The sequence below is a fragment of the Oncorhynchus kisutch genome, linkage group LG24, assembly GCF_002021735.2.
Source record: "Oncorhynchus kisutch isolate 150728-3 linkage group LG24, Okis_V2, whole genome shotgun sequence".
NCBI lineage: Eukaryota > Metazoa > Chordata > Actinopteri > Salmoniformes > Salmonidae > Oncorhynchus > Oncorhynchus kisutch.
Genome location: NC_034197.2, coordinates 9,396,672 through 9,409,136, shown reverse-complemented (window position 1 = coordinate 9,409,136; position 12,465 = coordinate 9,396,672). Strand labels below are relative to the sequence as shown.

General features: G+C 45.0%; 1 protein-coding gene across 1 annotated transcript; it reads right to left on the bottom strand.

Moving 5' to 3' along the window:
• Positions 1-2,960: 2,960 nt before the first annotated feature.
• Positions 2,961-7,754, bottom strand: arf3a (ADP-ribosylation factor 3a). The gene is made up of 5 exons (XM_020458627.2): positions 7,588-7,754; positions 6,169-6,398; positions 5,830-5,940; positions 4,700-4,824; positions 2,961-4,511 (listed from the first exon to the last, which is right to left on the bottom strand). Exons 2-5 carry the CDS (start codon positions 6,314-6,316, stop codon positions 4,350-4,352), a joined length of 546 nt encoding a protein of 181 aa, XP_020314216.1. The 5' UTR covers positions 6,317-6,398; positions 7,588-7,754; the 3' UTR covers positions 2,961-4,349.
• Positions 7,755-12,465: the final 4,711 nt, after the last annotated feature.

Below are 12,465 nucleotides of genomic sequence, written 5' to 3'. Positions count from 1 at the left end.
CAGGTTTAGGGAGCCTTTACTCACGAAAGAAAACGGTGGTGTCACGACTTCTGCCGAAGTCGTTGCCTCTCCTTGTTCGGGCGGTGCTCGGCGTTCGACGTCACCGGTCTTCTAGCCATCATTGATCCATTTTTCATTTTCCATTGGTTTTGTCTTGTCTTCCCACACACCTGTTTTCAATCCCATTCATTACCTGTTGTGTATTTAACCCTCTGTTTCCCCTCATGTCTTTGTCTGAGAGTGTTTATTGTTAGTGTTGTTTAGTTGTTGTGCGACGGGTTCTCGTACCCATGTTTTTCCATGTCTGTACGTTTTAGTGTTATGGAGCATGTACTGTGGACATTTATTAAAAGACTCCATTACACTCCATTTTGACTCTCCTGCGCCTGACTTCCCTGCCACCTATACACACGGCGCTGACAGGTGGTTTGATTCATTCTGAAAACGTCCCCATTCTTTAACCCATGGTAATGTTGGAAGATTAGTGTACAGTATATAGAATTATAATAGGGAGAATAGTGTACAATATTAAGCTAAACCATATTGCCTGCACTAACTGTGTGTTGACACAGCCAAGTATTGTGCCATGCATCATCGGGTTCAAACTGCCATGGCCTTTATTTATTTGATTTAACCTTTATTTAACTAGGCAAGTCAGTTAAGAACAAATTCTTATTTACAAGGACGGCATACCCCGGCGACGCTGGGCCAATTGTGCGCTACCCTATGGGACTTCCAATCACTGCTGGTTGTGATACAGCCTGGAATCAAACCAGAGTCTGTAGTGACACCTCTAGCACTGAGATGCAGTACCTTAGACCGCTGCGCCACTCGGGAAACCCACTCCATAACAATTGAATTAGCCCGTCTTTTTTAAAATATTATCAACTGTTTTCCTCAGCAACAACCACATGGCTGTGACGGCGTTTACAGAGGAAGCCAATGAAGGTGAACCAAACAATCATGAAATGGAAACATAATTCAGGTTATACCAACTGAAGGGAAATAACAGTAAATTGGCTCTTGAACATGTGTGGTTATTAGGCCTACTGACGGTTGATACTGACTGTTAGTGGGTAATAATTTAACATGATAGAAATAGGAAACGGAGAAGTTGGGGTAGCCTATACTTAAGACATTCGCTAATGCCCATCCCTGCAAGTTAAAAGGCCTTGGAATGAAAATTGTGCATAATGGCACTGCATTTCATAAACTTTACTGTGGGAAAGTTGATATGTTGATATGCTGTTACACATTGGTTACACATTTGTCTCCAGCGATTATAAGGTCAAATATATTTAATTAAAACAAGTGTAATTTATATTTATAATTCCCGTATTCAAGTCGATTACTCATTAACCTAACTCTTATCAAGTTGTAAATGACAGTCGATGGAGAATGGTGTTATTTCTATTGGAAAAAATGAATAGATGCTTTTCCCACTTGGAACCGGTAGGTTCGCTAGACCTCATTCACGGTTTTCCTCGGGCGTCAAGGTGGTGGAATTGTTAGGAAATTAAGTCAAGGTCAGAATAGGGCGTATCTGTAGACACACCTCCGCCACACCTTAATTTATTCCATCTCCGCCCCAAACGAATAGCATAGCGGGTGAAAAGCAAAGGGAATGACGTTTCATTTACGTTGCTCAACTCGGGTTGTAAATTGGGTCCTTAGGCAGTACCTAATTTATGTGCATACATCCCCTAGCTGTTTTGTGATTCCATGTAATACTCTTTACATGCAGCAGGGGGAGACAGAGGCCAGGGCTCTGAGTTGTCTGCCACAGAAGTGTATGAGTTGAACACTGAGCAAATGTTGCACGTTTAGCGTGTAATAGGCCTTCGCATTTAGCCTTTAATGTAAAAACATACACAAAATCCATCCCCATCTCTAACTATTATAATGGTGTTGCATAAGAACACAATATTCAATTACAATTACTTTCTAGTTTTTCTGACTTTTCAACTCCTAGGGTCAACTCTTAAATCGGAAGCAGATAAAAGCAAGGGAAAGAACAGCCTCCCTATGCAGTAAATACAGTATTTATGTGTCTACATGTGTCAGCCAGTCCTGAATCTGTGATCTGGTGTTCCATCAACAGTCTACAGACTATTGTTATAGACAGACTACTGTGAGTGGGATGGCTCGATGACAGAGTACGATGATGGCACCATGATTGACCCAGTTCTGGTGGATTTGGCTGCTGTCGCCAGACCTCCTCAGATTCTTCACCAGAGTATCATCCTCCTCCCTAGTGGCCCTGGCCTGTCTGACTGTCTGTCCGGGGCCAGGCTGTGTGTGGGGGCAGGTTGATGTTCCAGTCCTCTGCATGGCCTTTGCATCCCGCCTGGTAGCCAGCCCCTTCAACAGATTGATGAATTGATTGTGGGGTTGCTGCCAGTGTGTCTGTGCCCTGGGCGAGGGGCGTCCCGGTTACGGAAGAGAATCCCAGATATGGCACCCACCCTGGGGACGCTATTGTGGCAGGCCTGCAGGGGGCCCCGGGGGCCCAGGGAGCAGCTCTATCTGACCCACATACTGCTGTCACACCCCTGGAGACACAGCACTGGGGATGGAGGAGCGGGGCAGATTGGGCCTGGGGCTAGGGTGGGGGCCAGTGCTAGAGCTGGGATGGAGTGGGATGGAAGCTGGAGGGCTGGAGACACAGGGCTGTTGCGTGGATAGCGCATGCGCTGAGGATGGTGCCAATATGGACCTCTGAATCGCTGAACTAAATTGCGGGCCAAGCTGTGAAAATATTTCACACACATCCCAAAACTCAAGAAGATCCCTAACAATCTGACGACATGGAATCTAATGAAAGAATGTATGTATTTTTTAATGACTTACCAATGCAGTTAAAATGGTATCACTGGACACATCCTCACCAATACATATGTACTCTTAACTAGGATTTAATCGTCACACTTTTTTTTTGTCTGGTAACATCAATAAATAAACCCTGTTTCAATTCATTTTAATACACATTATTAACTGGAATGTTGAGTAATTACATTGTTACAGTAATATAACATGACTTTTGTTTTTTGTTTTTCTTACAGACTCAACTGAGTTAAAGGAGGGAAAAAATCAAGACATGAATTGATACATTTTGCCACAACTGTGGTCCCGCTTGATGTTAAACTTCACACACAAAACCATCATCAGAATAAGGGGTTTTCAACACTAGCGATAATAAGGCCACAAAAACAAACAACTGCTGCATCAAGCTAAACTCAATGTGGGAAATGTTATACACAAGCTGTAATGTTAAAGCTGGAGTCCTTCGAGTTCCATTTAGGATATTACAACGACAAAGAAGTTAATGCAAACAACGAACACAGCCCCCCCCCCCCCCTCTCTGACAGCATTGCACACACGGTAGAACAGAAGAAAATGTACTGCAAATATATATATATATTTTTTTTTTTACCAAGCTGCTCACCTCGGTTTGGGTTCTTCTCACCTACATTTAGTCAACAAAACCAAAACAATAACAAAGGCGCTGGGTGGAGGGGGAGGGGGGGGTGGGGTGGGGCGCTGTATCCCCTAATGCGGATTCCGTCTTTATATCGATATATATCAGTGCATACACAAATCCCGATAACTACAATTGAACATATCAACCGCGATGACTCCTTCAGATATTTTTCAGGTCTATTTTTGTTCAGGTATATGTTTGTACTTGTTGAGTATAATGGGTAATATACAGTTGACATAGAAAAAAGCATGCTCTTGCATATTGGATGTGTTTTACACAAACCTATGTCACTGTTCATTAATGTCGACCATTACTGCATTGCTCCAACCAGCAGTAGCAATTTGAGTGTAAAAGGAGAATACTGTCAGAAGACTGGCTAAATAGATAACATTAGAGAGATACAATTGCAAACTTCATTTCCGAGAGATCTTTTACTATACGGCCATGCATAATACTGTGTTCCAAAACCAACTAACATTGCTAGTATCCATTCTGATGTATAAGTCAAATGACATAAATGAATAAATAAATAAATAATGTATTAATGAATGAATGAATGAATACATAAATAGTGTTTCCAAAAACAGGATGCTTATCAATGTGTTCATAATTATGTATGACATGTCATGTATTGACATTGATGGCACGTGTCTGAAAGGCGATAACTGTTTTTAATAATTGACATCGGGTTGAAAATGTCCTCAAGGAATGGTACAGTTTAAGCCCCCTTCCTACAGCACATACCAATCACATTTCACTCCCGCCGTGTCAGGATTATTCACTCAATGGATCAACTACAACCAACTACCACTTCCTGTTTCAAGAGCTGACACTAAGGTTTCTCTTCACTCTCCTCTGATTGGTCCACTCACTTCTTGTTCTTCAGCTGATTGGCCAGCCAGTCGAGGCCCTCGTACAGGCCGTCTCCGCTGGTGGCGCAGGTGGCCTGGATGTACCAGTTGCGGTGACGTAGGGAGTGGAGCCCCAGCTTGTCTGTGATCTCTGCTGCGTTCATGGCATTGGGCAGGTCCTACACAGGACGTGAGGTAGAATCGGAAGGATAGTAGTGGAGAAAACCACATGAGAGAGAGAGAGAAGATTATAGGGGTAAGGAAATCCCGGGTATGAGAGTTAGACAGAAGGAGAGTTAGCGATGAAAAGCACATGAGGCAGCAGAGAAAAATACGAATTGAGTGAGGCTATCGCAATTGTCCATACCTGTTTATTAGCGAAGATGAGAAGCACGGCGTCTCGTAGCTCGTCCTCAGCCAGCATCCTCATCAGCTCCTCCCGAGCCTCGTTCACCCGCTCACGGTCGTTACTGTCCACCACAAAGATCAAACCTGGAACCACAACAAACTTTGTTACTGTGTCTACCACAAAGGGCAGCCCTGTAACCATGGCAAACCTTGATAGATACCCTCAACCCGAACACTGTCCACACCACAAAGATCAAACCTGGAACCACAACAGGACTCATTCGTCAGGAAGCACGACGTGCTTGTCATTAAACTATACGAACCCACTGATGACACTGTGTTTTTCTGTCTCTAGGCATCCCCCTCTATCAGAATGAACAGGCTCGTCTTCCAACTGGCGCATGGTATAGAAAAACATAACAATCCTAACACAAAACGAGTAAAATGCTTTCAATGTGAAGGACACGTGCTTGATGTTCTATGCAAATGTCTATATCTAGAGTGTGTGAGTCAGCCCAATAGCTTCAGGTGTCAGGGGTGACATCATGGTGCCGGATGTATCATAGGCCTGTAGGGGCAGTCTTTGTCCCAGCAAGGCCCTATAGCCCTTCAAATCTGGACGTTAAAGACAGTACCACAGATATGTTTTTCATTCTTCCAACCAGGGACCGAAGTAGACCTGGGACACCTGGTGTGAGTAAGAGTTAAGAACATACCGTAAGCTCACTCCACAGCTAGTTTGACATATCGCCAATGGTGCCATCCAAGTGGTACCTTTTGTATAGCTCATACGGTTGGAACGTCGTCAGTGAGGACGATCACGTGTGTTGAGAAGCAGAGGGTCACAGGTTCGAGCCCGGTATGGGGCAGTCTGAGGTGTTGGCAGCACACTGACCCCCGTTGCATTTGCAATTAATTATCAGGTAGAACAGAAAACCAGCAGTACTCCGGACCTCGTAGGGTAAGTTTTGCATATGTATGTTTTTCAGGTCTCAGGCAAGTTTACTCATCACATGAGCGTGGTTCATTGTACCACCTCCATTACAGAGTCACAGACCAGTTAAGAGCCAGAGCCATTCCTGCTCAGCTTACAGGTCACAAGAGCGTTATGCCGCTGAGCTAAAGCTTGTTAGCTCCCACTATACTTACCCTGTGTGTTCTGGAAGTAGTGTCTCCACAGAGGCCTGATCTTGTCCTGGCCACCCACGTCCCACACCGTGAAACTGATGTTCTTATATTCAACCGTCTCCACGTTAAACCCTGAGCAGGGGGAAAAGGAAACAAGTGTTAGAAATGTCTTTTGAACAGCCGTCGGGGTTATAAACCGCTCATAAAGAGCCGTATGTGTGTTATAAATGCCTTATAAACAGTTGTAGGCGTGTGATGATTAAGGATGAGTCAAAATGTCAAAATGATGTGGTGTTTAATTTGGTTCTAATTCTTTATAGCCAATGTCCTTTGTGGTTAAGACTGTGAGACTTTCCATACCGATAGTGGGGATGGTGGTGACTATCTCTCCCAGCTTCAATTTGTATAGGATGGTGGTCTTCCCTGCAGCGTCCAGCCCCACCATCAGGATCCTCATCTCCTTCTTCCCTAACAGGCTCTTCAGCAGGTTTCCAAAGATGTTCCCCATGGTGACTAGCTTGTTGGTTGACCGGCTGGCGGCTGGCTGGCTGGATGGATGGCTGGTCGGACCTCAACTCACTGCTACAGAGCTGATGGGGAGGCTGGATGTCAGGGCCCAGAGTTTTCCTGACCTTGTAACTTAACCAAGAACAACTGGTCCCGAGTAACATACCATTAACAGAGAGTTATTCCTCTGGCCCAGAGTTTTCCTGACTACCTGACCTGACCAAGGCAAAAGTCTGGAGGCCCGGTCAAATCACAAGTTCAGAAACAACTCTGAGCCCTAGGAATAGGCTAATTTCCCATAGCCTAAATGGCAAGACAGCGGCTAAACAGGCGCTAGTAATTCACAGAGTCAGAACCACAGAGACATGCAGAAGGACACTCAGTAGGACTTCAACCACTACTCAGGCCATTAACACCTCGTAACAGCTCCAAACCACTTCAGAGGCAAACCAATAAAGTCTCCTTCACACCTCCACAGGCGGGCTGAGGAAGCTGACCTGACTGAAGGACTGTGGGCTGGAAGACTGCACACTGGTGAGAGGAGCTGCTCTGGTGCAGGCCCACTACCTACCGCAATCTTTTGTTGAGATAGGTTTATGTAGTTCATGGCAGTTCTAATACATTGAAATATGTTCCGTAATCTACATAAATATGTATGTGCCACGGTAGCGGTAATATGCCCTCTGTACCTGCTATAACAGCCCTAAAGCAAGGATCATCAATTCGTTCCAGGGTGACGTGCATTATAACAACTGTCTTCTGATCTGAGTAAAAAAAAGATTGAAATAGCTTTAAAAATACGTGGATGAATGTGTTCATTAAGTGTTTTTTTTTCAATCACTGCATCGCAGTGACCATATTTGCTACTATGAAGTACATCCGTCGTTGTGCAAGAGCACTCGCAATGATGGTATGGCAACCTCAGTGCGCCTGTGTGTGTGGATTGGAACACCCTGTATCTTTGCAGCACATTTGGCACCACGACATGCCGGTTCAATTAAATAGTATTGGTAAATATAATATGTTGACACATTGTAAATATCACAAATACCATGGAAACTCTTATTGCCATCCATAGGCAAATTAGGATTTTCCAGTCACGACTACAAGCGATGCTTAGGTGGCCTGTATGAACGCCGTTAATTCACTAGAATCCCTACAAACACCTAGACCTTTTTATTCCTGTAACGGCATGACACGATGCCGCATCCTTGTATCTCTACAGTTTTACGTTATCCATCATTTTCTAATGTCCATCTCACCCGCACTTACCTCTTTTAGACGTACCAGCTGGATTCGGGCAGTGCAGTCTGTCTCTCGCGAGAAGTCGCAAAGAAAGACATGTTGCTCCTTAAGTCTCGCGATGATGAGCTCACCAAGTACACCTCTCCATCACTTCATGGTCCGATCTTAACTGCCAGTACGTCTGAGTGATACCATTTTCAGTTGGAGGCGCCTGGGAGTCAATTCTGTTTTGATTGGAAATTATCTATTTGTTTCTTATGGGGTGTTTGTAATTAATTGATTGCTCTTTATATAGCCTTCTGAGTTGAAACTTAAATAACATCAACTCTGGTTAGGGTTTGAGTTGACACAGTTTTTGTGTGGTTTGTTTGCATGTCCCGTGATAAATACCCTACATAGATTACACGTAGCTCTGTTACTGTACAATAATGCAATTAATGCCTGTCAGTTGTTGTTGTGTGTTTAGAGATTCGAATCAAAATAGCCAACAGCTAAAACATTTTTTATTTTTTATAAAAGACTAGAGAGTAAAACATTTTGACTAGGGGCAAGCATAGCCTATATGAATTATTCAAGCCAGAAACGCCTTAATAAATAAGTAAGTGGGGAACTGTTAAAACGATGCCAAAGCATACTTCTTGGCAGAGTTAGTGTGGCAGAGACAATGAGCTGAGAAGAAGCAGAATTTAGGCTACACTGAATCACTCTCATTTGGATTTTTGTTGAATCGTGTTGAATCATCATGGATCAAACCATGCTAAAATACATTACTCGTGATTTTCTATGTATTTCATGTATACCAGACCAAACACATCAAAAAACGCAATGCCATAGCAAGCATTAAATGACTTTGTCAATAGACAAACCTTCTTTTGAAGCGTGAACTGCTGTACGTGGGTTACATGGTTTATACAGGCCTGCATGTGAGGCTGTATGTGCTCAGATTCAATATTGGGTTCAAAGACCCAGGATTCTAACCATCATAGATGAGTCACCGGTCTGTCAAAATGATTGATTTGACATCCTAATCCTTAGCTAAGAGTATTACATACAGTAAAGGCCGACAAAATACACAAATTGAGTGAGTTATTTCCCATGTTGATAAACCAGTGTGTCTCTCTGTACAGTCCGTCCGCTAGTGTCTCTATACATCATAGGTGTGTTTGTTCAGTGGTTAAAGCAACAACAACAACAAAAGAGTGAAGCAGATGCTAGCAGCTGCAACACCAGACTACGGGGCGGAGTGGATGTAGATGGAGTGTGCAGTATCCTGTGTTTGTGTGTGTTGGGAGCGCAGAGGGGGTTATAGGGGGGTTACTGTACAACGGGTAGGGACCGACTAGGGGTGGTGGTGGTGGTGGGGGGGGGGGGTTATAATTTAAAGGAGCCTACTATTCCTCTGAAGTGTTTGCCAGAGTGCACCCCAGCAAACACAATCACAAGTCAGGTTGGTTGTGCTTGCAGAACTAATGAGGGCTTGCATGTTGAGGGCAGAGGAGCTGAGAGCTTTGATGTTCTGGGTAGCAGGCTCCTTGTGTTTTCTCCCTCTGCCTGACTCTCTCACTGCATGTCCCACATCAAAAACGAAAGGGGAGTCAGTCGAGAAGCAGATGTTTCGAGCCATGTATTTATACAGAATGTGCTTTATAAATCCTCTCTCTCGCTCTCTCCCTCTCTTGCAGAGTTTGCCTTCATGTTTGCATGTATGCATCTATCGAGGCTTTCTTTCAATCTAGCTAAACATATTGAATCGTCTTCTGTTAAACATACAGTGTAATCATCCTGTCAGTCAATGTTGGAGGACTTTTATCTTTCCTAACACCCCCGCTTCGCTCTCCCTTTAATTCAGCTGGATCTGGTTGTCGTTACTATAGGGGCAGTCAATGTTGGAGGACTTTTATCTTTCCTAACTTCCCCGCTTCGCTCTCCCTTTAATTCAGCTGGATCTGGTTGTCGTTACTATAGGGGCAGTCAATGTTAGAGGACTTTTATCTTTCCTAACTTCCCCGCTTCGCTCTCCCTTTAATTCAGCTGGATCTGGTTGTCGTTACTATAGGGGCAGTCAATGTTGGAGGACTTTTATCTTTCCTAACTTCCTCGCTTCGCTCTCCCTTTAATTCAGCTGGATCTGGTTGTCGTTACTATAGGGGCAGTCAATGTTAGAGGACTTTTATCTTTCCTAACTTCCCCGCTTCGCTCTCCCTTTAATTCAGCTGGATCTGGTTGTCGTTACTGTAGGGGCAGTCAATGTGTTGCCGTGCATGTGTCAGTGTCTGCAGACTGCAGCCATGGTGGGAGACTGGGGAAGAAAGGGGGCGGGAGTAGGCGAGCGCACCGGTGGAAAAAGTACCCAATTGTCATACTTGAGTACAAGTAAAGACACCTTAATAGAAAATGACTCAAGTAACAGTGAAAGTAACCAAGTAAAATACTACTTGAGTAAAAGCCTAAATGTTTTTGGTTTTAAATATACTTAAGTATCACAAGTAAATGTAATTGCTCAAATATACTTAGGTATCAAAAGTAAAAGTATAAATCATAAAAAATTCCTTATATTAAGGCACCATTTTCTTGGTTTTTAAATGTATGTGTAGCCAGGGGCACACTCCAACACTTAGACATAATTTACAAATGAAGCAGGTGTGTTAGTGAGTCCGTCAGATCAGAGGCAGTACGGATGACCAGGGATGTTCTCTCTTGAAAAGTGCTTGAATTGAACCATTTTGAAAATATAATGAGTGCCAGGGGAAATGTAAAAAGTACATTATTTTCCTTAGGAATGTAGTGAAGTAAAAGTTGTCAAAAATATAAATAGTAAAGTACATATAAAGTACAGATAACCCCAAAAAACTACTTAAGTAGTACTTTTACTTCACACCATTGGGCAGAGAGAGGGCATAGAGAAGAGAGGGAGACAGAGAGGGCATAGAGAAGAGAGGGAGACAGAGAGGGCATAGAGAAGAGAGGGAGACAGAGAGGGCATAGAGAAGAGAGGGAGACAGAGAGGGCATAGAGAAGAGAGGGAGACAGAGAGGGCATAGGGAAGAGAGGGAGACAGAGAGGGCATAGAGAAGAGAGGGAGACAGAGAGGGCATAGAGAAGAGAGGGAGACAGAGAGGGCATAGAGAAGAGAGGGAGACAGAGAGGGCATAGAGAAGAGAGGGAGACAGAGAGGGCATAGGGAAGAGAGGGAGACAGAGAGGGCATAGAGAAGAGAGGGAGACCGAGAGGGCATAGAGAAGAGAGGGAGACCGAGAGGGCATAGGGAAGAGAGGGAGACCGAGAGGGCATAGAGAAGAGAGGGAGACCGAGAGGGCATAGAGAAGAGAGGGAGACAGAGAGGGCATAGAGAAGAGAGGGAGACAGAGAGGGCATAGAGAAGAGAGGGAGACCGAGAGGGCATAGGGAAGAGAGGGAGACAGAGAGGGCATAGAGAAGAGAGGGAGACAGAGAGGGCATAGAGAAGAGAGGGAGACCGAGAGGGCATAGAGAAGAGAGGGAGACAGAGAGGGCATAGAGAAGAGAGGGAGACAGAGAGGGCATAGAGAAGAGAGGGAGACCGAGAGGGCATAGAGAAGAGAGGGAGACAGAGAGGGCATAGAGAAGAGAGGGAGACAGAGAGGGCATAGGGAAGAGAGGGAGACAGAGAGGGCATAGAGAAGAGAGGGAGACAGAGAGGGCATAGAGAAGAGAGGGAGACAGAGAGGGCATAGAGAAGAGAGGGAGACCGAGAGGGCATAGAGAAGAGAGGGATACAGAGAGGGCATAGAGAAGAGAGGGAGACAGAGAGGGCATAGGGAAGAGAGGGAGACAGAGAGGGCATAGAGAAGAGAGGGAGACAGAGAGGGCATAGAGAAGAGAGGGAGACAGAGAGGGCATAGGGAAGAGAGGGAGACAGAGAGGGCATAGAGAAGAGAGGGAGACAGAGAGGGCATAGAGAAGAGAGGGAGACAGAGAGGGCATAGAGAAGAGAGGGAGACCGAGAGGGCATAGAGAAGAGAGGGAGACAGAGAGGGCATAGAGAAGAGAGGGAGACAGAGAGGGCATAGGGAAGAGAGGGAGACAGGGAGACAGAAAGAGGGGGAGAGAAGGAGAGAGGGAGACAGTGAGACAGAGAGAGGAGAGGAGGAGAGAGGAGAAGAAGAGGGAGTGGGAGAGAGAGCGAGTGAGACAGAGACTGAGAGACTGACACAGACAGAGTGAGAAAAAGAGACGACAAAGCGATCCAGGGCTGTCCAACCTCTGTCTCACACATGGGGAGAAACGGTGACAGGAAATTCCCCTTCGCAACAGCAGCAGCAGCTCCAGGGTGAAATGATATAGGAATGAAGAAATGCAAACCAGAGATCGAGTTATCCCGTATCATTCCAATCCCATAGCAGTCCCTCTCAGTGTCCAACCTCTCTCATATTCTCTCACTAAATACCAGGGTGAGCGCGCTTGATCCAGATATTGGGACAGTCAGTCACTTTTAGTCTACCTAAAGGGTGTTTCAATCAGTGGACTCATGTTCACACGAACAAAGTAATATTGACCATTGAAGGCCTAAGACAAGCTGGACCGCTCAAAGATCAAGCTGGATCGCATCAAGTTTGTATATCCCCCATATGTGTGGATCTAAGAATGTTCTTATCTTTAATCTTGCCAGGCCCTGGACGGTATGTGGGATGAGTGTGTAAATCACGCAAGAGCCCTGTCTCTCTGTTTGTCTGTCTCTGACTTAGACAGAAAGGGACACAGTGTCTTCAGTAGCAGCACGACATTGTGCAGTGAGTCTCCCTTGGCTGTGAACCCTGGACAGATGATCCCAGGCTCACACACACACACACACACACACACACACACACACACACACACAACAGAGAGAGAGACGGGTATAATCGCCCCTCTCTCTCCTCAATCATC

Excerpts from the sequence above, each read along its gene's own strand:
- arf3a (XM_020458627.2), bottom strand. The coding sequence starts at position 6,316 with ATGGGGAACATCTTTGGAAACCTGCTGAAGAGCCTGTTAGGGAAGAAG. Across the intron at positions 4,825-5,829 it reads CTACTTCCAGAACACACAGG|GTTTGATCTTTGTGGTGGAC; the intron begins GTAAGTATAGTG and ends TTGTGGTTCCAG. Across the intron at positions 4,512-4,699 it reads TCATCTTCGCTAATAAACAG|GACCTGCCCAATGCCATGAA; the intron begins GTATGGACAATT and ends CGTCCTGTGTAG.